A 26,160-nucleotide genomic window follows, 5' to 3' on the forward strand; every position below is an offset into this window, starting at 1 on the left:
TCCGCAGGGCATCCGCGGGTGTTTACCGTTGGTGGGCTTCCTGGATCCATGTTGAAGCCTGAACCACTTTGCAGTTCTAGTCTGCAGGGAGTCCCACCCTGTCCGTGGCTTCTGTTCTTGGTTTTCCCAGATGGTCTGCATTCTCAATCTCTCAATATGTATCTTTTCAGTAAATCTCCCTTTTATTTATGCTAGTTCCCTTTTGCAGACACGTGAGTTGGACTAAAACAGAGCCATGTGGACCTGGGTTTGGATCCCTAGGTTTCCTTTCTGAACTGAGTCTTTGAAGAGTTACTTAATTTCTGTAAGCGTCAGGATCCAACGACCATCTGCTTACAGTGTTGTACAGATTAAACGAGACAGCAGAAGTGGAAGGGCCTGCAGAGCGTTTAACACAGGGCAGGTGCTCAGAGCTTGTTAGGGCCCTTCTCCTTTCCCTTCACGTTTTAGTGGGTTTCCGATTACGCACTTCCCTCTTGTATTGAATTGTCCTGGTTTGGGGTTTTTTTTTTTTTTTTTTTTTTTTTTTTGCGTTACGCGGGCCTCTCACTGTTGTGGCCTCTCCCGCTGCGGAGCACAGGCTCCGGACGCTCAGGCTCAGCGGCCATGGCTCACGGGCCCAGCCACTCCGTGGCACGTGGGATCCTCCCGGACTGGGGCACGAACCCGTGTCCCCTGCATCGGCAGGCGGACTCCCAACCACTGCGTCACCAGGGAAGCCCGGTCCTGGTTTTAAGTCATCCTTCTTATCGTTTATCCCTCCACCTCGGTCCTCCTTTTAACTGCCCCTAAAGTCTTAACTGGAAGAACATCATGCAACTCCCTTCTCTCATAAATGAATTGACATGGTCACTGGTCTTCCTGAGGCCAGTTATGTAGCAGAGGCATAAATGGGATTTAGATTTATTCATATTTGTACTGAGGTGAGCTGGGCCTGCTTAAATAGCTCAGAGCAGTGACTTCCAAAGACAGAGTGGGGCCCGGGTGGAAAATGGTGACTAAAGGAAGAAAAGGTGTGTCAAAGCTGTCTCAGAGGGATCAGGGTCAGAAGAGGAGGAAAAAGGTGGAATAAATGTGGAGCAGAGACTTTTCCTTAGACCTGGGCCTGCAGGGGCAGAGAAGTGCCGAGGCCTCAGTTCTGGGAAGCCCTTCCAGCCAGGGCTCAGCCGCCGTGCAGAGGGCCCTCCAGGCTGGGGCCCCAGGGAAGGCTCTTAGGGGGCGGCTCTGGTTTGTACTGGAAGTGGTGGCTGGGATGAATTAGATGCAAACGGAAGATGCCTGTTGGGTAGGGATGGGTGTGTGACATGCAGAAAAGCTGTGCTCAGGATTCTCCGCCTGTGGGTCACGACCTCTTAGGTCTTCACAGCAGGGGCAAGAGAATCAGTTTTGTCCTGCGATGTTGGGAGACATGGCTGGGAGATGTGGGAGAAGAAAAATTAATAACTGCAGAAGTAATACGGGCTCTCCAAAAGAAATCTCCAGGCTCTCAGAAAGGTGTGCACGCAGGTAGAAGAACGGCAGGGGTTTCTCTTAGGGCTTCCTGGGCTGCGTTCCCCTGTATCCCGTTGTGGTGAACGTCCCTGGATGGACAGCGACTGTGGTCAGGCCTCGTGGGGGAGGCACATGAGGGAAAGAGCATGGCCTCTGCTTTCAAAACGTCCCTCCTGGGGAGGAAGCCCGTGACTAGTGTTGAGGCCCCTCCTAGGAACTGTTCAGTGTCTCAGGCCAGTACTGCCTGGCCCATCAGAGAGTTACTAGATTTTTTTTTTTTTTTTTTTACCCCGCAGGACCATGGCTGACAAAACGGAGGAGGCTGGTGGCGTCCACTTCCCTTTTCCCTTCACACCCTATGCCATCCAGAAAGACTTCATGGCAGCGCTGTACCAGGTGTTGGAGGCTGGCAAGATTGGGATATTTGAGAGTCCAACCGGCACCGTAAGTATTATTTGGGGCCTGAAGAGGGTCTAGGGAGACGCTGATGACAGGTCAGAGCCAGCGTGCTTGTCTGCACGTGCAGAGTCGTGCTTTGAGGTTGAGCAAAGTCCTTCTTTTTGAGTAGTAGCCGTTTCTGTCTATTAAACCATTAAACACAGGCCCGGGGTCTGAGAAAAATTAGGCTAAAGGCAAATGAGAATTTTAATGGCCATGGAAACCATGACCGTAGCACTGAAACCTTCCGGATTTTTCTGGGCGCATGACCGCTTTGATGCTGAGAAACGTAGAAATTTCTCTGGCTTATCCACAGATCCGACATTGGTTTACTCTCCAGGAACTGGGTTACTGAGGGCCGGAGGAGTCCAGTCCAGAGCCCCTCAGTTCTCCTTCCTGGCCTGGGAGGAGGGGGTTTGTTAGAGGTTTGCCACAGAGGACTGTTAGGTTCCCACTTCTCTCTTGCCCTTTATTACCTTCTAGAGCAAGTGCCGCGTGAGAGTGAGCTGCCTGTGTGGGTGTTGCTGTGACCTCCTGGAGGACCAGGACCTTGAGGTCCTCTCCTCTGTGTCCCCGTCATCTGCGGGGAGCTTGGCACGGTCGGCCTCAGGGGGCTCTTAAGGTGTGTGTGTGGAATGAATGAACGAAGGAAAGTGACTTATTCCTTCTCATCCACTGACGGAAGTGTGTCACTCTCTCCTGGGATGACACGATCTCCTGGGGCAGGAAGAGGGCAGATGGGCCGCTCTCGTTCCGTTTTGTTCCTTCAGATACAGCAACTGGGAGAGGCTCCGTTCCGCCAGTTCACACAATGTGGGTCATGAAGATACTGTGCAGAGTGAGGGGTTTTTGTTTTTTTGGCTGTATTGGGTCTTCGTTGCTGCGCGCGGGCTTTCTCTAGTTGTAGCAGCGGGGGCTACTCTTTGTTGCAGTGTGCAGGCTTCCTATTGCAGTGGCTTCTCTTGTTGCGGAGCACGGGCTCTAGGCGCTAGGGATTCAGTAGCTGTAGCTCACAGGCTCTAGAGTGCAGGCTCAGTAGTTGTAGCGCACGGGCTTAGTTGCTCCACAGCATGTGAGATCTTCCCGGACCAGGGCTTGAACCCGTGTCCCCTGCATTGGCAGGCGGATTCTTAACCGTTGTGCTACCAAGGAAGCCCGAGGGGTTTTTAAAGTAGCGTCTTTCTACCAGTATCCGACCTTCCATTTACACCCAGTGCACGTGGGGACTTCCCTGGCAGTCCACTCTGTGCTTCCACTGCACGGGCCATGGGTTCGATCCCTGCTTGGGGAACTAAGATCCCGCGTGCTGTGCAGTGCGGCCAAAAATAAATAAATAAACCCAGTGCATGGGACTTCTCCCCTCCTGACCCACCCCACCGAAAGACTGGTTAGGGTCAGGAGCAACTTCCTGTAATTAGATCTGAGGAGGTCAGGTCCCCATCCGACCACCTGCCACATCTGACATTGTTAAACATCTCATCTTCCTCTCTTTAAAGACTTTTTTTTTTTTTTGTGGTACGCGGGCCTCTCACTGTTGTGGCCTCTCCTGTCGCGGAGCCCGGGCTCCGGACGCACAGGCTCAGCGGCCATGGCTCACGGGCCCAGCCGCTCCACGGCATGTGGGATCTTCCTGGACCGGGGCACGAACCCGTGTCCCCTGCATCGGCAGGTGGACTCTCAACCACTGCGCCACCAGGGAAGCCCTTCCTCTCTTTAAAGTCATGTGAAACACTGAATCAAAGAACAGTGCCTATCATTTAAAAAGTCATATTTATCAAACGTTCCTTGGGCAGGTGATTTTAAGTCTTTTAACTGTTTCTTAAGAAATATACTTGGATAGAATATGTTGAAATTACAAGCTTATGCTGCTGTTTCTCGCTTTATTGATTTTAGTCATTGGGACCTTCTTGTGATAGATAAGATGGAGCTTTCTTCCTGGTGTAGTTATATATTTTTAGTCTCTTTTTTTTTCTTGAATAATCTTTTGTCTTTTTTTAAAGAGTCGACAGTTGTCTTTTAAAGGTTTGTGTAGTTTTTAAGGTACTTAGGCCTGTTCCGCTCACACCATCCAGTGGTCTCTCAGTATCACACTTCATCATAAAATTATTACCTTTGTCTGCCCGGGCTGCCATCACAAAACACCACAGATGGAGTGGGCAAAATGGCGGGAATTTATTGTCTCACAGTCTGGAGGCTGGAAGTCCCGAATGAGGTGTCAGCAGGGCTGTCCAGGCCCCTCTCCTCCGCGTGTGGTCGGCGGGCTTCTCCCCGTCTCTTCCCATCGTCTGCCTTCCTTGCCTTTGTGTCCATATTTCCCCTTTTTACAAGTGTACCGGTCTTACTGGGTCAGGGCCACCCTCCTCTTAACTCAGTACATCTGCTATGACCCTATTTTCAAGTAGGGTCCCATTCTGAGACACTGGGGGTTAGGACTTGAACATGTGAATTTGGGGGGACACAATTCACCCCATATCAAGGACCTACGGGGAGAATTCTGGTCTTTAAACCAACAGTTGTGCTCCCCAGAGCAATTGGCTGGCTTTAACGTTTCCTGACACTGGGACTCACGGGGCTGATCACCTTCTGTCCGCACGTTGGCTGCATCTCCCCCCAGGCAAGTCGTATCCGGGGTTTCATGCTGTGCGTTTTTTTGGCTTTATTTTCTGGGCTGTTGATTCAGTTTCTCCCATTCTTCTAATTATGATGACCTGCAGTACTTATATGCAACTTGATAAGCCACTTTCATTCTTTGAGGACCAGTGAGCCATATAATTAAAGAATTTCACTTTTATTTCTCCCTTTTTCCTATTTTTTTTCCCCAGCCATTCTCTTGCCAGTTCCCTTCTTTTTCCTTCCTTTCCGAGGCTGGTCTTAGAGCACCCTCTGATATTTAAAGTCAGACCTCCCTCGAAGGCTTTATTAAAACGGGAAAGCTGGGCTTCCCTGGTGGTGCAGTGGTTAAGAATCCGTCTGCCAAGGCAGGGGACACAGGTTCGAGCCCTGGTCTGGGAGGATTCCATATGCCGCAGAGCAACTAAGCCCGTGAACCACAAATACTGAGCCTGCACTCTAGAGACAGTGAGCCACAACTACTGAGCCCACGAGCCACAACTACTGAAGCCCACATACCTAGAGCCTGTGCTCTGCAACAAGAGAAGCCACTGTAGTGAGAAGCCCATGCACCGCAACGAAGAGTAGCCCCTGCTCGCCACAACTAGAGAAAACCCACGCACAGCAACGAAGACCCAACGCAGCCAAAAATGAATAAAATAAAATAAATAAATTTAAAAAAAAAAGCTTTAAAAAAACAAAACGGGAAAGGTCATTAGGGAAGCTTCGTTTCTCGTCCTCTATTTCTGAGAACGTTTTTCTTCCCGTAGGGAAAATCCTTAAGTCTCATTTGTGGGGCCCTCTCCTGGCTCCGCGACTTTGAACGGAAGAAACGGGAAGAGGAGGAGCGTCTCCTTGAGGCCGGAGCCGACCCCTTAACCAATGGGAAGGACCAGGCCCCGTGTTCCCCACCCTCCTGCCAGCAGAGCCCAGGCTCCCCGAGGTCCGCTGGAGAGCCCGACTGGGTCACTCAGTTTGTGCAGAAGAAAGAAGAAAGGGACCTGGTGGACCGACTAAAGGTGAGATCGGGTTACAAGAGGTGGGGTGATCCGGAAACGGGGCCTCCGGGAGGATTTCGGGTGGATCCCGAACAGGACAGCTCGCGTCCTTGCAGTGCTTCTCGGCCCCCCGGCCGCCTCCCGGGTGGATGGTGCTGCGCCCTCGCTGTCTGTAGTAAGCCGATGTCACCGGGCCTTCCCTAGGTTGGCGGTTCCCATTCTTTCCCAGGAAAGGAACCGCACCGTTGCCAGTGGCCACACGCTTCCCTGGCTGCAGACTCGCTTACGGGCTGCACTGGATGGAGAGCGTGGGGCTTCGGGCGGGAGGCGCACACTTCCCGCAGCAGCAAGCTCGACAGCTTGGCTGACAGGAGGCTGGCAGGGCAGGGAGGTGCGCGGGGGCCGGAGGCCCTGGGCTGAGGTGCCGCGAGTCCGACTCTGGGGGAGGCTGGGGCTTCCTGCAGGGGTCTCCCTTCTGGCTCCCTCCCCTCTAGGAGGGGCAGGTCAGGAGGAAGAAGCGAGAAGAGCGCCTGCAGCAGCTCCGTCACAACGCGCCGCTCAAGTTCGCAGCCAAGCGCATGGTGAGTGGCGGCCCGTGTCCGGGTGGCGTCCCCTGTATGGGGCCTCAGGGTGCAGCTGGTCTGGGACCTCGGCCCCGCCCGGCGCCCTCTGGCTACACGCTCCTCTCCTGGTAGCAGGGCAGCCTGCGCTGAGGGACGCATCCTGGGGCCTTGACGCCCATCAGGTGAGGCCCATGTTGATGGCGTGTGTGTGTGTCGCTGCCCTTGGCCCGGCCCCGGAGGCTGCCTCGCCAGGGGGTGGGGCTCTGGCGCTGAGGTTTCTTTCTCTTTCCCCACCGGCCACGCTCCTCCGCAGAGACAGGAAGATGAAGAAACTGAGCGTCTCCTCCGCCTGAGCCAGGAGATGCTGGCAGCAGGCACAGGGTCCGAGCAGCAGCTGGCTTGTGGGGAGGAGGAGGAGCTGGTCCTCGCCGAGTACGAGAGTGACAAGGAGAAAGGCTCGGCCAGCGGGTGAGAGCGCGTCTCCTGCATCCCCTGCCCCTGGGTGGCTGCGCGGGGCTCCTTCCTCTCGGGCCCGGCTTCTTGGTCGCTCATGGGGCACCGAAGGGGCAGAAACCCGGCTGCCTGCCCTCTTCCCCGGCGAGGCCCCCCCTCGGGGCACGAAAGGATGACAGGGGCCCTTTCTCTGCCAGCCCAGGCAGGTGTCACCTCCATACCCTCTGTGGTATTCTTGTCTCCACTCTGCACCCAGGACACCGAGCCCAGCAGGATGCTGTGCCTCGGCCGAGGCCACCAGCCGGCGATTTGAACCTCCGCTGGCCCGGCTCTAAGTCTCAGGCTCTTAATACCAAACTGAGCCGTGTGAGGCTTGTGATGTAAGCCCTCGAGGTGTCCTGAGCCCGTGTTTTTCTTTTCACCTAAAGCTTCGCTTGGTCTAGGTTCATAGGTTTCTAATTTGTGAGCTGTAACTTCCTGGGTGAACTAGAAACGCTGAAGGTAACAACCGGGCCGTTTCTAGCCCACGCCATCCCCGTGAGATCCTCCCCGTCATTCGTGCTTTAATTTCACAAATGCCCTTTGAGCCTCTGCTGTCGGCGTGGCGCGTCTTGCCTCACTGTTGGTGGCAGCTGACTGATGAGGGTGATGGTTGCTGAGGGCCGGGGGGGCCACGGCAGGTTCTTGAAATACGGCAACGGTGATGTTTGCCCCATCGATTGACTCCTCCTCTTACAGACAGTTTCTCTGTAGTAGCGACGCTGTTTGACTGCATTTTACCTACAGTAGAGTTTCTTTCAAAATTGGAGTCAGTCCTCTCACACCCTGCTGCTGCTTTGTCAACCAAGTTGATGCAATTTTCTAAATCCTTTGTTGCCATTTCAAGGCTCTTCACAGCATCCTGACCAGGATTAGATTCCATCTTAAGAAACCGCTTTCTTTGTTCAGCCATAAGAAGCAACTGCTCATCCATTAAAGCTCATCATGGGATTGCAGCACTTCAGTCCCATCTGCAGGCTCCACTTCTAATTCTAGTTCTCTTGCTGTTTTCACCACATCTGCAGTGACTTCCTCCACTGCAGTCTTGAACCCCTCAAAGTCATCCATGAGGGCTGGAATCAGTTTCTTCCAAACGCGTGTTCATGTTGATATTTTGACCCCTTCCCATGAATCACAAATGTTCTTAATAACATCTAGAATGGTGAATCATTTCCAGAAGGTTTTCAATTGACTTTGCCCAGATCCATCTGTAGCTAAAGCCTTACAAATGTGTATCTGAAATAATAAGACTTGAAAGTCAAAGTTACTCCTTGAACTGTGGGCTGCAGAATGGATGTTGTGTTAGCAGGCATGAGACCAGCATTCATCTCCCTGTCCATCTCCATCAGAGCTCTTGGGTGACCAGGTGCATCATCAGTGAGTATTAATATTTTGAAAGCAGCCTTTTTTTCCAAAGCAGTAGGTCTCAACAGTGGGCTTAAAATATTCCATGAACTGTGTCATAAGCCGATGTGCTATTATCCAGGCTTTGCTGTTTCATTTGCAGAGCACAGGCGGGATAGATTTAGCATCATTCTTCAGGGCTCTAGGATATTTGGACGGTAAATGAGCATTGGCTTCAGTGTAGTCACCAGCTGCATTAACCCCAACAAGAGGGTCAGTCTGTCCTTTGAAGTTTTGACAGCCAGGCATTGACTTCTCTCTATGAAAGTCTAGATGGCATCTTCTTCCAATATAAGGCTGTTTTCGTCTACACTGAAAATCTGTTGTTTGGTGGAGCCACTTTAGCTACATCTTCCGGGTAACTTGCTGCAGCTTCTGCCTCAGCACTCGCTGCTTCACTCTGCACTTTAATGTTATGCAGGCGGCTTCTTTCCTGAAACCTGAGTCACCCTCTGCTAGCTTCAGACTTTTCTTCTGCGGCTCTCTCACCTCTCTCAGCCTTCATAGAAGTGAAGAGCGTTAGGGCCTTTCTCTGGGTTAGGCTTTTTTTTTTTTTTTTTTTAAGATGTTGGGGGTAGGAGTTTGTTTATTTATTTATTTTTGGCTGTGTTGGATCTTCGTTTCTGTGCGAGGGCTTTCTCTAGTTGCGGTGAGCGGGGGCCACTCTTCATCACGGTGCGTGGACCTCTCACTATCGCAGCCTCTCCCATTGCGGAGCACAGGCTCCAGATGCGCAGGCTCAGCAGTTGTGGCGCACGGGCCTAGTCGCTCTGCGGCATGTGGGATCCTCCCGGACCAGGGCTCGAACCCACGTCCCCTGCATTGGCAGGCAGCTTCTCAACCACTGCGCCACCAGGGAAGCCCTGGATTAGGCTTTGATTACAGGAATGTTGTGGCTGGTTTGATCTTCTATCCAGACCGCTCAGACTTTCCCCATATCAGCAATAACGCCGTTTTACTTTCTTATTGTTCCTGTGTTCACCGGGACAGCGCTTTTAATTTCCTTCAAGAACTTTTCCTTTGCATTCACAGCTTGGCTAACTCTTTGGCGTAAGAAGCCAAGCTTTTGGCCTGTCAGCTTTCAATATGCCTTCCTCACTAAGCTTAATTCATTTCTAGCTTTTGATTTACAGTGAGAGACATGTGACCCTTCCTTTCCCTTGAACACTTGGAGGCTGTTGTAGGGTTCTTAAGTGGCCCGATTTCAAGACTGTCTCGGAATAAGGAGAGCTGAGGAGAGGGAAAGAGACGGGGGGATGGCTGGTCAGTGGAGCAGTCAGAGCACACACAACAGTTAACAGTCAAGTGTGTCATCTTGTAGGGGTGTGGTTCGGGGCACCCAAAACACTTACAGTAGTAACGTCAAGGATCACTGATCGCAGATCACCGTAACAAGTATAATAGCAATGAAAGTTTGAAGTATTGAGAGAATAACCAAAATGTGACACAGAGACACTAAGTGAGCACATGCTGTTGGAAAAATGGCACCGATAGACGTGCTTGATGCAGGGTTGCCACCACAGACTTTAAGTATCTGTGAAGAGCAGTAAAGCAAAGCAATAAAATGAGGTCTGCCTATAGTCGACGTGTGACGTGCCTAAGTGATGATTCAGTATATGTATATGTTGTGAAATGATTCCCACCGTAAGGTTTAACACGTCCATCACCTCACAGACTCAGCATTCTTTTGTGTGGTGAGAACGTTTGGGATCTGCTCTCTTAGCAGCTTTCAGGTTTACAATACAGTATTACTAACCATAGTCGCCATGCTGTGCATTACATGCCCAGGATTTATACATCTTATAATGAAGCTTGTACCCTTTCACCACCTTCGCCCATTTCTCCACCCTCCCTCCGCAAGTCCCTAGCAAATCACCAGTCTGCTTTGTTTCTTTGAATTTGGTTTTTTTTAATTCCATACATGAGATCGTGCCGTATTTGTCTTTCTCTCTGACACAGTTCACTTAGCATGCCCTCAAGTTTCATCCATATTATTGCAAGTGGCAGGATTTCCTTCTTTTTTTAGTGGCTGAATAATATTGCGTCTTGTATGTGTGTGTGTGTGTGTGTGTATGTAAAACACACCGTATTTTCTTTACCCATTCATCTGTCAAGGGATACTTAGGTTGCTTCCATGTCTTGGTTTTGTAAATAACATTGCAGTGAATGTGAGGATTCAGATATCTCTTTGAGATAGGGACTTCATTTCCATTGTATAAATACCCAGAAGTGGGATTGCTGGACCATATGGTACTTTTATGTTTTGAGGAGCCTCCATACTGTTTTCCATAGTGACTGTACCGATTTACATTCCCACCAACAGTGCACTAAGGTTTCCCTTTTTCTCTACATCCTCACTAGCATTTATCTCGTCTTTCTGATTATAGCCATTCTAACAAGTGTGAGGTAATATCTCATTGTGGTTTTGATTTGCATTTCCCTGATGATTAGTGATGTTGAGCACCTTTTCATGTACCTGTACCTGTTTGCTATTTGTATGTTTCTTTGGAAAAATGCCTATTCAGTTCCCCTGCCCATTTTTTTTATCTTTTTTTTTTTTTTTTTTCTGTGGTACATAGGCCCCTCACTGCTGTGGCCTCTCCCGTTGTGGAGCACAGGCTCTGGACACGCAGGCTCAGCGGCCATGGCTCACGGGCCCAGCCGCTCTGTGGCACGCGGGATCCTCCCAGACCGGGGCATGATCCCGTGTCTCCTGCATCGGCAGGCGGACTCCCAACCACTGCGCCACCAGGGAAGCACCCCCGGCCCCGGCCTATTTTTAAATTGGATTATGTTTGGGTTTTGGTGTGTTTTTTTGTTTTTTGTGTTTTTTTGCTATTGAGTTGTACAAGTTCCTTATATATTTTGGATATTAACCCCTTATCAGCTATATGGTTTTCAAATATTTTCTCCCATTCTATAGGTCGCCTTTTCATTTTGTTAATGGTTTCTTTTGTTCAGAAACTTTTTAGTTTGAAATAGTCCCACTTGTTTATTTTTGCTTTGTTGCTTGTACTTTTGGTGTTGTATCCAAAAAATCATTGCCAACACCAATGTCAGGGAGCTTTTTCCCTATGTTTTCTTTTAGGAGTTTTATGGTTTCAGGTTTCTTACATTTAAGTCTTTAATCAGTTTTGAGTTAATTTGTGAGTGGTGTAAGATAGGTGTCTAGTTTCATTCTTTTTCATATGAATATCTAGTTTTCCCAGCACCATTTGTTGAAGAGACTGTCTTTTCCCGATTGGGTATTCTTGGCCCCCTTTTCAAATTAGTTGACTGTATACACAGGGGTTTATTTCTGGGCCCTCAATTCTGTTCTGTTGGTCTGTGTGTCTCCTTTTTTGCCAGTACTGTACTGTTTTGATTACTGTAGTTTTGTAATAATAGTTTGTTATCAGGAAGTGTTGATACCTCCAGCTTTGATCTTCTTTCTCAAGATTGCTTTGGCTATCTTTCCTGGTCCTGTATGATTTTTAGGGTTGTTTTCTCTGTTTCTGTAAAAAATGCCATTGGAATCTTGGTAGGGGTTGAGTTGAATCTATAGATGGCTTTGGGTAGTATGGGCATTTTAGTAGCTTTAATTCTTCTGATTCATAAACGGGCTGTCTTTCCATTTGTGTCTTCATCAGTTTCTTTTATCAAAATTTTATAGTTTTCAGCATACAGATTTTTCAGCTTCTTGGATAAAGTTATTCTTAAGTATTTTTTTTTTTTTTTTTTTTTTTTTTTTGTGGTACGCGGGCCTCTCACTGTTGTGGCCTCTCCCGCTGCGGAGCACAGGCTCCGGATGCACAGGCCCAGCAGCCATGGCTCACGGGCCCAGCCGCTCCGCGGCATATGGGATCCTCCCAGACCGGGGCACGAACCCGTATCCCCTGCATCGGCAGGCGGACTCTCAACCACTGCGCCACCAGGGAGGCCCTATTCTTAAGTATTTTTAATGCCATTGTAAATGAGATTGTTTTCCTTATTTTTCAGATAGTTTGTTGTTAGTTTATAGAAATGCAACTGACTTTTATATGTTGATTTTGAATCGTGCAACTTTACTGAATTTGTTTATTAGTTCTAACAATTTTTTTGTCAGATCTTTAGGGTTTTCTACATATAAAATCATGTTATCTTCAAACAGACAATTTTACTTCTTCCTTTCCAAATTGGATGCATTTTATTTCTTTTTCTTGCCTGATTGCTCTGGCTAGGACTTTAGTACTGTGTAGAGGATGAGTGATAAGAATGGGCACCGTTGTCCCTGATCTTAGAGGAAAAGCATTCAACCTTTTACCACTGAGTGTGATGTCAGCTGCGGGCTTTTCACATATGGCCTCATTGTGTTAAGGTATGTTCCTTCTCTTCAATTTGTTGAGAATATTTATCATGAGAGGATGTTGAATTTTGTCACATGCTTTTTCTACTTCTGTTGAGATGATCATATGATTTTCTGTCTTTCATTTCGTTAATGTGATGTATCCCATTTATTGATTTGCTTATGTTGAAACATCCTTGTGTCCCAGGGATAGATCCTACTTGATCGTGAAATATGATCTTTTTAACGTGCTGTTGAAATTGGTGTGCTTTGGTTGAGAATTTTTGCATCTATATTCAGCAGGGATACTGTCCTTTAGTTTTCTTTTCCTCTGGTACTCTTATCGACTTTGGTATCAGAGTAACGCCGGCCTCATGAAATGAGTTTGGGAGTATTCCCTCTTCGGTTTTCTGGAAGCGTTTGAGAAGCATTGGCATTATTTCTTTAACTATTTGGTAGAATTCACCGGTGAAACCATCTGGTCCTGGGCTTTTCCGCGTTGGTGCTCAGAGCCATGCCCTGAGGCACTGGTTCCAGGGCCTGAATTAGAACTAACACTTGTGATCCTGCCCAGGGCTGAGATGCCAACTGCTGTAACACGTCCCCATCTCTCTCTGGGGCAGGTCGGGGGGGGACAGGAGCAGCCAGTGCCCCGTGGCCTTTCCTGTTCTTCTGCTCCTCCCCAGGGGACAAGGTGAAAAACTTGAGTGGAGTTTACGAATATTCAAGGAAAAAGTACTCGCTAGGGTCCAGACCAGGACCGCCAGTCCTGCAGCTTAGCTTCTGTGGCTTCCGACACCCTGGGTTCGGGGGACACCAGCCTCTGAGGACACACCCACCTGGTTCTGAACACAAGATGTTCTTCACTCCCTCCTACACGCGGCCCCTCATGGGGTCCTGCCGACTTTGTCCCCACGTGGCGTGTGATTTAAATCCCGGCCTTTCACACAGAGCTGCCTGAACAATCCTCTGTTGACCAGGAGGCCGACCCTGTTGATAACTTCTCTCTGAGAGCCCTAGACAATGTGCATTTCTGCTTTAAAAAAAAGAATTGAATTTCTAGGAGAATAAAAACAAAACACAAAACTCCGAGAAGACTTTTTCCGTGCTGTGTGTTTTTTCCTCTCTCAGAGTAGACGCGGATGAGGATGACCTGGAGGAAGAACATGTAACTAAGGTGAGACACCAGGTCCCGGGTCTCCTGTGACCGACCTGGGTCCAGGGAGGAGGTGGGAGCCCCCGAGTCTCCAGGTGCTCACTTGGCAGGGGGGCTAGGTCCCTGGGAGACGCCTGCGCCCCAGGGCGTCGAGGGGCAGCCTCTCCACTGGGGTGGCCGGAGGTGGGGGATGGGAACTCTGCCCCTGGCTCTCAGTGGCTCGTCCCCTGTCCTCTGGTCTGAGTTCGCATTTGCCTGGGGTGCTGGGAGCTGTGTGTGGTTCTGACGCTGCTCGGGCTTTGTGTGTGTGGGACTTCGGGTTTTCTCTGTTGAAATCAGATACTCCCCCCCACCCCCCTTTTCCTCTCTTCCTCCCCAGCTCTCCTAAATCTTGGAGGGGCGCACAGAGAGGGGTGAGCTCAGCCTCCTCCTGCTCGGCCCCCGAGCCCTGGGAGGTGCGTGGGGACCCGCCCACCCTGCTCCGCCCTACGCCCCAGACTCTCGGAGTCCTCCCTGTGTCAGGAGCCACCACTGAGGGGAAACTCCCTTTCCTGAGATGACCGAGCCTCGCAGAGGGGCAGGAGCCGGGGCTCAGCGTGACCGAGGGGAGGGGGACGCCCTGGCCTGAGGGCTCGCAGAGGTCTGGCCGGGGGCGCTCGCCTTCCTTAGGTCTGCGTCCCGGCCGCCCTCTCCGTTCCCTTGGCCTCTCGGGCCCCAGCCCTCCGTGCTGTGCCGAGAGCGTTTGGGGTTGACAGTCTGCCCTGACCCCCGCTCCCCGAGCAGATTTACTACTGCAGTCGGACGCACTCGCAGCTGGCGCAGTTCGTGCACGAGGTGCGGAAGAGCCCCTTCGGCAAGGACACTCGGCTGGTCTCCCTGGGCTCTCGGCAGGTGAGCGCAGGGAGGGACCTGCCCCTGTGCCTTGCTGGTCCTTGGAAGGAAGGACCTGCTCCTGGAAGGCGGGCAGGCCCGGTGGCTTGCTCTGTGTCGCTTAGCTGGCCCCGTGTCCTTTACCCTCTCCTCTGTCTTGTAGAATCTCTGTGTCAATGAAGATGTGAGAAAGCTGGGTTCTGTGCAGCTCATCAACGACCGCTGTGTGGAGCTGCAGAGAAGCAAACACGGTAGCCACCAGCGCCCCGAGGCTCTAGGAAGGGCCTCAGGGACCATGTGCAGCCCTGGGAGGAGCGGAAGCAGCCCCGGGACAGGGGAAACGGTGGGAACGAGGGCAGAGCAGACCTGGCTTCCTTCGTAAAGAGCCTCACGTGGGGAAAAAGGTCTTTTTGCTTTTTTAGTCCGGATCTAGTCCAGTACCCTGGCTATGAGGTGATAGCATAGGCCTCTTCTAGAGAAGATGAGGTAAAATGCCAGGATGTTTCGAAGAGTCCGTAAGCGGCAGTTCCGGAAGGGTTTAGAGGCCCCGCCCCGTGGTACAGACCCCCTCTGGCCCCGGGGTCAGAACCTCAGCTGAGGTTCTTTCCGCCTTTGCCCCTGTGCCTGCCCCCCTCAGAGAAGAAGAGCGTCGTCGAGGAGGAGAAGCCCGGGCGGAGGAGGAGGCTGGAGCCGCGGGCCACTTGCCCCTTCTACAACCATAAGCAGCTGCAGTTCCTCCGGGACGAGGTCCTGGTGGAGGTAAAGGACATCGAACAGCTGGTGGCCCTGGGGAAGGAGGCTCGGGCCTGTCCTTATTACGGGAGCCGGTTCGCCATTCCAGCAGCCCAGGTGAAGACCCCGGAGGCTGGGCGGTGGCTCTTGGCTCTTGGCTTTGAGCGGGGCCCAGGAGGGAGTTCTCACTCCTCTTTCGGTTCAGGAGGGTGTCACCGGCCGTGGTTGTCTGCTCGACACACCGCCCACTGAGGACACGTCACCCACTCTCTCCTGGTACATAGGGTTGGAGGAGGCCCCAGGTGCCTAGGTGGTTCTGGGCTGCAGGGACAGTTGGCGTCCTGGGAGATGGCACATTAGCGCCAGGGCAGAAACTAGAGTGCCGTGGGGAGCTACGGGATGTAAAGGTCTTTCCAGGTGCCCTTTGGGTGCGTGGTCGTCCCACCCTGTGCACCTGCCTGCAGCACAGGTGGAGACCCTTCCCTAGACTTGCTGTATGGAGTCAAAAATGATATCATTGTGGGTTTCCCTGGTGGCGCAGTGGTTGAGAGTCCGCCTGCCGATGCAGGGGACACGGGTTCGTGCCCCGGTCCGGGAGGATCCCACATGCCGCGGAGCGGCTGGGCCCGTGAGCCACGGCCGCTGGGCCTGCGCGTCCGGAGCCTGTGCTCTGCAACGAGAGAGGCCACAACAGTGAGAGGCCCGCGTACTGCAAAAAAAAGATATGATTGTTATCTGGTGGTATGATTTAACTTTTCTTTCTACTCCCTTAATTTGAATGGCTTTTTGTTTTTGTTTTTTGCGATATGCGGGCCTCTCACGCTGTGGCCTCTCCCATTGCGGAGCGCAGGCTCAGCGGCCATGGCTCATGGGCCCAGCCGCTCCGCGGCATGTGGGATCCTCCCGGACCGGGGCACGAACCCGTGTCCCCTGCATCGGCAGGCGGACTCTCAACCACTGCGCCACCAGGGAAGCCCTGAATGACTTTTGGAAATAATGTATCGTTCATGGAGAATTTCATATAATCAAGAGAAGACTTCCATAGTTTTTTAAAGATGCAGGGAACTGTGTTGGTAATAGCGTTACCTGGCAGTTAGACGCTTGTCAGTGTGCCGCCTGGAACCGAGTGTGGAGGGTCACCGAGAAACGGGGCAGCCCTCCCAGCCTCGCGGTGCTCTCAGCCCTCCTGGGGTCTGGACACACTTGGGTGCCAATATCGTGAGATATCCTGAAACTCTTATGATCTTGACTTTTTAAGGCACTTTTCACGTCGCTTTTGTTTATAGTAGCTCACTGAAATAGCTAAGGCAGGTATTATTCATATTCTACACGTGAGGACCCCTGGGGCCCAGAAGGGTTAAGTGATTGATCTGTTTTCTCACAGCAAATGAGTAATGGAGCCAGTGTTAAAACCTGGGCCTTAAGTTTCCAGTTTTTTTTGATTTTCACTTTATTGATATCCTTTTAACTGGAAAATCGTCAGAACAGCACAGCACCTAAGAAATTGACAGAGTGCTTTTATTTTTGTTACCCCGCCTCTCCCGCCTCCCCCGCCTTAACCCTCATTTGAGATATACTTTATCAAGCCCGTTTTGCAGACGAGGAAACCGAGGCTCAGAAAGGTTGACTGTCCGAGTCACACAGCTGGGAAGTGGCGGCTCCAGGGCCAGAACCCAGGGCTGCTTTCTGGGCCCCAGTGCTGTCACAGCGTGTTGAGGGACCTTGGTGCTTTAGGGGCTGCGTCGGGGGGCACAGGAGGGGCTCCGCAGCAGGGGCTCCAGGCCCCTCCGCCCTTGGTCCACTCGGAAGTGCAGTCGGCTCCAGTTTTATCTGTTCCGTAGCTGACATTCCACATAAGGCTTTCCGGGGAAGGTTCTAGAGCTCAAAGCACAGTGCGCTGCTCTAGCTTTCTCTCCGGAGTGTCCCCCTACGCGTGTTCCAGGTAGGAAGTGAAACCCGGCACGCTGGGCCTGCGGGGTGGCCGGGCCCGCCCACCGTGGGAGGGGTCCTGCTCCCACCTCAGGCCGCCTCTCCCCCTCCAGCTGGTGGTGCTGCCCTACCAGATGCTGCTGCACGCGGCCGCCCGGCAGGCAGCGGGGATCCGGCTGCAGGGCCAGGTGGTGGTCATCGACGAGGCCCACAACCTGATCGACACCATCACTGGCATCCACAGCGTGGAGGTCAGCGGTTCCCAGGTGGGTCGGCCTCTGCCTTCCCGGGCCAGGGCCTGCCGCGGGGGGCAGTGGGCGCGCTGAGCCGAGGCCGGGGCTCCCCAGCATGACTTAGGACGGGACCCAGCCTAGGCAGCGGGCACTTTGCTTGCTTCTCCCCAGCCTGTGTCGACCAGAGTCCTCCAGGCCAGGGTGCTGCTAACCAGGTCTCTGTGACCCGGATGGTGGGATGAGAAGCAGGGGTCCTTGTGCAGCTGGATGTTACTGTTGATACTGCCTTGAGGGATGCTCAGGGTTTCTGAACGCCGCTGTTCATTGTCCATTATGTGCCCTGCACCACGTGGGGTGCCTCTCATCTTCACGCTGACTCTGCATCGGGCTGGCGCCTGTTTTACGTAGAGACTCGGAGGCTGAGAGAGGGTTAAGCGCTGCCCCTGAGGTCAGCCTGGGATTTGACCACGGTTTCTGACCCTCAAGCCCACGTGACACCCACCCCCTGGACTGCCCAGTGCCGGTTGGCCTGGACTGAGCTGTGACGGTTGCCTTGAACCGGCTCTCAGCAGACGGCATGTCTTTCCCATCCCAGGAAGCACTAGCAGGGACGTTCGTTACTGTGAGTCGTCGTCTTCCCCTTTCCCTGACCCTCAGTGGATGCCACTGCACCAGCCCCCCTTCACCTCGATTGCCCCCCAAGTGTCCTGGGCTGGCGTTTTCCAGGCATCGTCGGGGGCATCGCTGGCACGGCCCCAGGCTGCTGGTCTAGGGCCTGCTCTGCCATCACATCGCTCTCTGTTCTCCCCCAGCTCTGCCAGGCCCACTCCCAGCTGCTCCAGTACACGGAACGATATGGGTGAGACGTTGCCTCCCGAGGGGTGGGGAAGGCCCCGCTCAGCCTTGGCACCCCAAAGCCAGCCTGCGAGAGGGGGCACCGGGGTAGCATCTGGCCGGGCCCAGCATGATGGGGGCCAGCGTGCCTTCATCTCCTGTTCGTTAGGCGTGCACCCCAGGAGGCCGTGCAGGCCCTGGGCCACAGTGAGCCACCCTTCTGGGAGAGTGTGTGTAGCTCGTGACCCAGCTGGGAAGACAGCAGACAGGAGGGCCTCAGCTCGGGCACCTGGAGGGGAAGTCGGGGTGGTCCTGCTGATGTCTATCGGCTTCTCCCCAGGAAGCGCTTGAAGGCCAAGAACCTGATGTACATCAAGCAGATCCTGTATCTGCTGGAGAAGTTTGTGACTGTGCTGGGCGGTAAGGAGCATCCCTGCCCTGCGGCCAGCTGCTGAGCCTGCTGGGCTCTGTTCCCCAGATGCCAGTCAGGACCCCTGGGGTTTCCGTCTCTCAGGAATTGCCTTGGCCATTGATTTAGAAAATTCTTATTTGTCCGGCCTTAGGTCTTTGTTTAGAGCCCTAAACAAAGATTTGCCCCTGTTCTGAGGCTTTTTTATTTTGCCAGGCCCGACTCCACAGGTGGCAGTAATAATAATATATTCTGATATAAATGTGTGTATGACACTTTACGTCACAGTGATGGGACTCAGGACTCAGGTGCTCCTGTGAGGAAAGCAGCGCAGGCACGGTAACCCTCAGGCCAGTAAACTGAAGCCCGGAGCAGAGGTGACCGGCCTCTAGTTCGTGAGCCCAGTGAGAGGGACTGGAGTCTTCTGGATCCGGGGCCCGCACGTCTTTGCGTTATTCTGAGCCACACGACTTCCCTTTGGCAGTTCCTATGAAAGCTTTTATAGACGCTGAAGGGCAGAAAGGCAGCAGGGCTCTTCTGGGGGCATCTGTCTCCCGTTGATGCTCTTCACTTGGTCTCTGCCATGCAGCCTGGGCATCTCCTGCTGGTGCCCGTGTGGAGTGGGGTGTCCCTATCCCCGCCTCCTCGGAGGATGTGGGAAAGGATGACATCGTCAGGCTCGGGCTGCGTGTGCAACACGTGGGTCAGACCTTGAGGCCCCCCGGGCCCTCCTGCCCCCTCCGTGGGTCCTTTGGGTGCTGTAAATGGCAGAAGACCCCTTCAGATAGGAACGTTCTTACTCGATAACTACAGAGCAGAGGGAGAAGATGGGGGCCAGAGGCCCGCCGTCCTGACCTGTTTGATTCTCTTTTTTAGGGGACATTAAGCAAAACCCCAATACCCAGAGCCTCTCTCAGGCAGGTAAGAGCAGGTCGGAGCCGTTTCTGAGCTGCCCTCTGGGGCCCGGAGGCTGTGGTCCTCAGAGCGAGGACTTCAGGGCCCTTCGCTTGTCTGCTCTTAGGGACGGAGCTGAAGACCATCAGCGACTTCCTCTTTCAGAGCCAGATCGACAACATCAACCTGTTCAAGGTAGGTTTTCACCTTTGTGTGTTGGCACATCCAGGTTCCTTTTCTGCCCACCCCCCGTGGGTGGAACAGTGTCAAGACGGTGGAAGGAATAGAAAGTAAATTCCTTCTGTCCTTGAGCAGCCGAGAGGTCCGAGGGTCTATAGAATTACGGTACCTAACCCTTACACACGGCTCATGTCGAAGGAGGGCAGAGTCTTCAGTCTGGGGTGGAGGGTCACAGAGAGCCGTGCCTTCTTCTCTTGTAATAAGCAGACGCTCGCAGGTGCCTCCCCTCTGTCTGTCTTCGGGCACAGTCTTCCCCGGGCTCTGGGCAGAGCACGAATGACTTTGCGATCCAGCTGTCGGGCTGAGGTGCCTGAGAGCACGGCTAGGGTGCTTGGCCTGGGTTGGGCCCAGCCTCAACCTTTGCTCCCTCCAGATGGGGCACAGGCTCTGCCGCTTGACAGACCACCTTAGTGAGTCTGGTTTGCTAACGACACAGAGCACCGTGTCCAAGGCAGCGCGTGGGTCCCGTGACTCCAAGGGAGGGGCACCACATCGTTCAGACTCCCCAGCCCAGGAGGACAGCACGCCGCGCACATGAGGGGGCTGGTGGTGCTCGGCGGAGCCTGGGGCGACCCAGCTGCGTGGGCTCGAGGCCCCGCTCCCCCTTCCCCTTCACACCAGCTGCCCCCTGGCCTGGTTGCTGCCATCCCCCGCCAGGCGGGCGGCAGGCCGAATGGCCTTGGACTCCTCCCCACCTCGCCTCGCATCCACACGCTGCCAGGCCCTGACCCCGTGCTCGCATCCCACAGCTGCTGCCCCAGGGCAGGCGGTTTCCCTCCTCGCTCCTTTCTGGTCTCTGGTCCTGTTCTCTGCCTCCTGTCACTTTTACAGACTATAGTCCGGTGACTTTTTTTCTTTTTTCTCTTTGGCCACACCACGCAACTTGCAGGATCTTTAGTTCCCCGACCAGGAATCAAACCCGCACCCTCGACAGTGAAAGCGCAGAGTCCTAACCACTGGACCACCAGGGAGTTCCCCAGTGAATCTTTTTTTTTTTTTAACATCTTTATTGGAGTATAATTGCTTTACAATGGTGTGTTCGTTTCTGCTGTATAACAGTGAATCAGCTATACGTAACACATATCCCCACATCCCCTCCGTATCCTACCCCTCTAGGTGGTCACAAAGCACTGAGCTGATCTTCCTGTGCCATGCGGCTGCTTCCTGCTAGCTGTTTTACACTGGGTAGTATATATAAGTCCATGCCTCTCTCACTTTATCCCAGCTTACCCTTCCCCCTCCCCGTGTCCTCAAGTGTGTTCTCTACGTCTGTGTGCATCTTTATTCTTGCCCAGCCCCTAGGTTCATCAGTATCGTTATTTATTTAAATTTATTTACTTATTTTTTGGCTGTGTTGGGTCTTCATGGCTGCACACAGGCTTTCTCTAGTTGCAACGAGCGGGGGCTACTCTTTGTTGCGGTGCACGGGCTCCTTGTTGCGGTGGCTTCTCCTTGCAGAGCATGGGCTCTAGGTGCACGGGCTTCGGTAGTTGTGGCTCATGGGCTCTAGGGCACAGGCTCAGTAGTTGTGGCCCATGGGCTTACTTGCTCCACAGCATGTGGGATCTTTCTGGGCCAGGGCTTGAACCCATGTCCCCTGCATTGGCAGGTGGATTCTTAACCACTGCGCCACCAGGGAATTCCCAGTACTGTTTTTTTAAATTCCATATATATGTGTTAGCATGTGGTATTGGTTTTTCTCTTTGTGACTTCACTCTGAATGACAGACTCTAGGTCCATCCACCTCACTACACATATAACGCAATTTCGTTTCTTTTTATGGCTGAGTAATATTCCACTGTATATATGAGCCACATCTTCTTTATCCATTCATCTGTCGATGGACACTTAGGTTGCTTCCATGTCCTGGCTATAGTAGATAGTGCTGCAAGGAACATTGTGGTGCATGACTCTTTTTGAATTATGGTTTTCTCATCCCCAGTGAGTCTTAAGGGAAGATGGCCCCTTTTCAGAGATCTTTAGGGGCTCCACACCCCTCATCTTGCACGTTGTGCTCACAACCAAGCTCCTCCACACGCCCCTGACCTAGCCCAGCTCTCCCTTTTGTGTTGTGCTTTTGCTTATAGGATTTGTAAAAAGTTACCTCTTAATCCTCGAGGTCCAGCTTTGCTGTCATGCTGCAGGAGAGCAGAGGGGACGTGGCCATCACCAGGGGGGATGTGGCCATCACCAAGGGAGATGTGGCCATCACCAGGGGGGACGTGGCCATCACCAGGGGGAACGTGGCCGTCACCAGGGGGGACGTGGCCATCACCAGGGGGGACGTGGCCATCACCAAGGGGACGTGGCCATCACCAAGCACCTTTAGAGAGGGGAGGCTGTGCCGTGCTGCCGAGTCCCTCCTGTGGCAGGGCACCGTGTGCACGCAGCGGGGGGACAGTGGCAGAGGGGAGGCCTCAGGCAGGAGGCTGATGCGACCACAAGAGGCGCTTTAGGCACCTGGGGGGTGGCGTGGGCCTGCTCCTGTCGTTTGGAAGGTGGCTTTCTCCAGCTGGATTTGTTTTCCCGGCGCCTCTGGCTGGGTTTGCTTTCGCAGGTGCAGCGCTACTGTGAAAAGAGCATGGTCAGCAGAAAGGTACGTGTCCCTTTGCGCGGGCCCCCGTCGCTGTCCTCCGTGCGTCTCTTCTCCTGCCCCGCCGCACCTCCGAACGCCCCGTCTCCGTGCTCACCGTGCGGCAGCTCGTCGGCGGCGGGGAGGGGCCCGTCCAGCTCCTCTCACAACCACTGCTCTCATCCCCGTCCCAGCTCCTCGGCTTCACAGAGAGGTACGGGACGGTCCTGGCGCCCTCCAGGGAGCAGCCCAAACTGTCCGGGTTCCAGCACTTCCTGCAGAGCCTGCAGCCGGGGGTGACTGCGGGTGAGTCAGAGGGGGAGCCTGGGCAAGAGGTGGCCTTCCTCACGCGTGGTCTTCCCGGAGGATGGCTTTAGCCCAGGTGCGGGGAGCCCCCCGCTGTCCGGGCGCCCACACCCTCCTCCTTCCTCTGCTCTGTGCAGCTCCTGCAGCCCCCGCAGAGGAGGGGGAAGACAGGGCGCCGCGGCCCGCTTCCCCGCTGATGCACATTGAAGGCTTCCTCGCAGCTCTCACCACTGCCAACCAGGATGGCAGGGTCATCCTGAGCCGTCAAGGTAACCCTGGGAGGAGCCAGCCTGGAGCCAGGCTGCTTTACTTCCATCTGGTACCCCACCAGCTTAGGACGCAGCAATAGGTGAAAACTGGCCACCTGTGACCCACGCCAGTAGTCGAGGGGGTGAGGAGGGGTGAGGGAGGATGCAGAGGTGCTGGGCTGCTGGCTGGTCTCGGGCAAGGTTGCCAGAGACTCCGCGTAGCCCAGTGTGAAGGTCAGGTGGGCTTTGCTGGCGTTGTGGCTCCATCACCTATGAGCTGCGTGACTTGGACCAGTTTCTCCCTAAATCTCAGTTCTTCGTGTGAAAAGGGAGACAGTCCTGCCATCTACCTCAGGGTTGTCCTGGAGATGAGATGGGTCTAATTGAAAGAGAAAGTTGTATCTCGTATGGCTTCTACATGGACCTGACTGGACATCCCCTTTGTCTCAGGCAGGTGGAGGTCTCTGTTGGGCCTGTACCTGCCTTTCTCCATGTAGCTGTCTTTCTGTCTTTCTTCAGGCAGCCTCAGTCAGAGCAGCCTCAAATTCCTGCTCCTGAATCCAGCCGTGCACTTTGCCCAGGTGGTAAAGGAATGCCGGGCGGTGGTCCTTGCAGGGGGCACCATGCAACCGGTAAGGACACGGCCCAGCCTCTCGCGCCCAGCTGCTGGGATGGGGAGGATGTAGCATCAGGCCTCTTCCCATCCTGTGAGTCCCCCAACTAGAAAGGGGTTAGCTTGAGCCGGCCACGCAGTGTCCACCAGGTGGCACTGCTGTACTGTCTCATGGCTGGGTCTGGGGTGGGGTGGGCACTGCCCTGCCCTGGTGTTTCTGTAGCCACTTCTCCAGAGAAAGCCATTCTGGAGTTTCAGACCCAGAACGGAGTGCCTTTCCATTCCTGTACCCACCATAGATACAACCTTCTCTTTCTTTTATAAATTTAAGTTTTAGTATACATATTTAGCAAACTGTTACATTTTCATTGTAGGGAACAGAGACAACCAAAAACAGGAAACAGATCATAATTCCACCAGCAAAAGATTCGTTTTGGTGTATATCATTACAATAGTCTTGTATTCATAGTTTTTACAAATACACATACATATTTAAAAAAAAACAATGGTACCTCCACATGCTGCTGTTATAATTTGCTTTCTTTCATTCAGCAACAAAGCATCTTCAGCATTTTTCCTTGTCAGCAAATATGCATTTATTCTGCCCAACTCTGGCTGCACTTTATTCCGTTGCGTGAATCTATTACATATGACCACCCTTCTTTTGTCAGGTATCTAGGCGATTTGCAGTTCTTCTGTTTTAAACGGTAGAGTGGGAAATACATTTGCATCTCTGCACAGCGGTCACTTCCTTAGGATGTCTTAGAACCAAGACTTACAGGCTGAAAGGCAAAGGCTCGTCAACCTCCTCAAGCCGTCAGCTCCCAACCTCAGCTTCCTGTTAGAGTCACCCCTGTAGCTGTATTATTTTTCCATTTTTCTTTCTTTTTTTTTTTTTTTTTTTTTTTTTTTTTGCGGTACGCGGGCCTCTCACTGCTGTGGCCCCTCCCGCTGCGGAGCACAGGCTCCGGACGCGCAGGCTCAGCGGCCACGGCTCACGGGCCCAGCCGCTCCGCGGCATGTGGGACCTTCCCGGATCGGGGCACGAACCCGTGTCCCCGTGTCCCCTGCATCGGCAGGCGGACTCTCAACCACTGCGCCACCAGGGAAGCCCCCATTTTTCTTTCTTGTGTATAGAAGTAGATTTTTATTCACTGGTGTATTAGAATCATTTATAGTTGCTGGTTTTTGTTGCTGTTGTTTTTTAATTATTTTTGGCTGCGCTGGGTCTTCGTTGCTGCACGCGGGCTTTCTCTAGTTGTGGTGAGCGCAGGCTTCTCATTGCGGTGGCTTCTCTTGTTGTGGAGCACGGGCTCTAGGCACGTGGGCTTCAGTAGTGGCACGTGGGCTCAGAAGTTATGGCTTGCGGGCTCAGTAGTTGTGGCGCACAGGCTCTGTAGTTGTGGTGCACGGGCTTAGTTGCTCCACGGCATGTGGGATCTTCCTGGACCAGGGCTCGAACCCGTGTCCCCTGCATTGGCAGGTGGATTCTTAACCTCTGCGCCACCAGGGAAGTCCATAGTCGCTGTTTTTGACGCTCAGATTTTCTAAGACTTGGCCTGTGGCAACCCCTCATGCTGCTCTCGTCCCTTTGACATGGCCCCCTTAGTCTTGGGATGCTTCCCTGCATTCAGCACAAAAAATGTCCCAGGCTCACCTTAACACTTTCCTTGCCCCAGACCTGGAATCATTCATTTCTCCAGGGTGCCCTGGTTTCTTCAAATGGGGATTGGTACTTAGAAACCAGCATCTGGGAGCTAGGGTGTCATCACCGTTTATAGGCCATTTCAGGGGACAGACCTAGGGAATAGTTTTCAGACATGAGTCCACAGTGACATTTCTGTATCAAAATCACTCAGTCATTTTACTTGACCTTACATAGTATCTGTTAAGTTGCAGTTTGATTTCTTATCACATTAACATAATTACTTATTTGCTCTATCCCAAATATACTTAAAATAGTTTCAAAATTATACCAGTATTCTGGGACTTCCCTGGTGGTCCAGTGGTTAAGGCTCTGCACTCTCAGTGCAGGGGGAACAGGTTCGATCCCTGGTCGGGGAGCTAAGATCCCACATGCTGCACAGCGTGCCCCCCCGCCAAAAAAATTATGCCAGTATTCTAACAAGAAACTACTGATTGAATTCATTTACATGCATTTATTTTTTGCCTTTAAAGTACCCCACTAAGGATATGTGGTCATTAGTGATATAAAGTCACTTGAAGTCAAGCTTTTCGCTGTGTGGCTATGTTCTGAGTTTGATAGGGAGCTAGGCTTTCAGTTTTTGTTTTGTTTTACAGTTTGCCTTTTTACTTTCTTATGTTCTTAAAAATGTCCACATCTGTATGGTTCACCTCTGTCCCTCTTCAAACCGTTCCCCAGTCCCAAAGGTAATCATTTTTATTAGCTACTGGTCTATTCCTCCAGTGTTTCATTATAATTTTTTTTTTTTTTGCAAAGATGAGCAAATATTTTTTTCCCCTTTCCTTTTTTTTTTTCTTTTCTTTTCAGTACGAGGGCCGCCCGTTGCGGAGCACAGGCTCCGGACGCGCAGGCTCAGCAGCCATGGCTTATGGGCCCAGCCACTCCACGGCACGTGGGATGTGGGATCCTCCCGGACCGGGGCACGAACCCACGTCCCCTGCATCGGCAGGCGGACTCTCAACCACTGCGCCACCAGGGAAGCCCTCCCTTTCCTTTCTTACATTAAAGGGAGCTCAGTCAGCTTTGACTTCCCAGCACGCTCTGGCAACCACACCTCACCAGTGCACAGGGTGGTCTGCGTTCCTTCTGTTAGCTGCATGGTTGTCTGCTGGGGGAGATA

At 52.8% G+C, this 26,160-nt stretch overlaps 1 protein-coding gene across 1 annotated transcript in view; it reads left to right on the forward strand.

Annotated features, from left to right (window-relative positions):
- Window positions 1-1,791: 1,791 nt before the first annotated feature.
- DDX11 (DEAD/H-box helicase 11) overlaps window positions 1,792-26,160 on the forward strand; it is a gene marked incomplete at its 5' end in the record, with an annotated part of 28,098 nt that continues 3,729 nt past the window's right edge. Inside the window, 17 exons of the mRNA XM_079715874.1 lie at window positions 1,792-1,935; window positions 5,310-5,558; window positions 6,032-6,118; window positions 6,414-6,568; window positions 13,431-13,476; window positions 14,239-14,346; window positions 14,489-14,576; window positions 14,963-15,174; window positions 17,100-17,252; window positions 18,032-18,078; window positions 18,394-18,473; window positions 19,339-19,383; window positions 19,484-19,551; window positions 22,154-22,192; window positions 22,363-22,474; window positions 22,612-22,743; window positions 23,242-23,354. Of these exons, the coding sequence (XP_079572000.1) occupies window positions 1,792-1,935; window positions 5,310-5,558; window positions 6,032-6,118; window positions 6,414-6,568; window positions 13,431-13,476; window positions 14,239-14,346; window positions 14,489-14,576; window positions 14,963-15,174; window positions 17,100-17,252; window positions 18,032-18,078; window positions 18,394-18,473; window positions 19,339-19,383; window positions 19,484-19,551; window positions 22,154-22,192; window positions 22,363-22,474; window positions 22,612-22,743; window positions 23,242-23,354 (1,878 nt within the window). The remainder of the gene's footprint in view (window positions 1,936-5,309; window positions 5,559-6,031; window positions 6,119-6,413; window positions 6,569-13,430; window positions 13,477-14,238; window positions 14,347-14,488; window positions 14,577-14,962; window positions 15,175-17,099; window positions 17,253-18,031; window positions 18,079-18,393; window positions 18,474-19,338; window positions 19,384-19,483; window positions 19,552-22,153; window positions 22,193-22,362; window positions 22,475-22,611; window positions 22,744-23,241; window positions 23,355-26,160) is intronic.

Source organism: Hyperoodon ampullatus, assembly GCF_949752795.1.
Source record: "Hyperoodon ampullatus genome assembly, chromosome: 11".
Lineage (NCBI taxonomy): Eukaryota > Metazoa > Chordata > Mammalia > Artiodactyla > Ziphiidae > Hyperoodon > Hyperoodon ampullatus.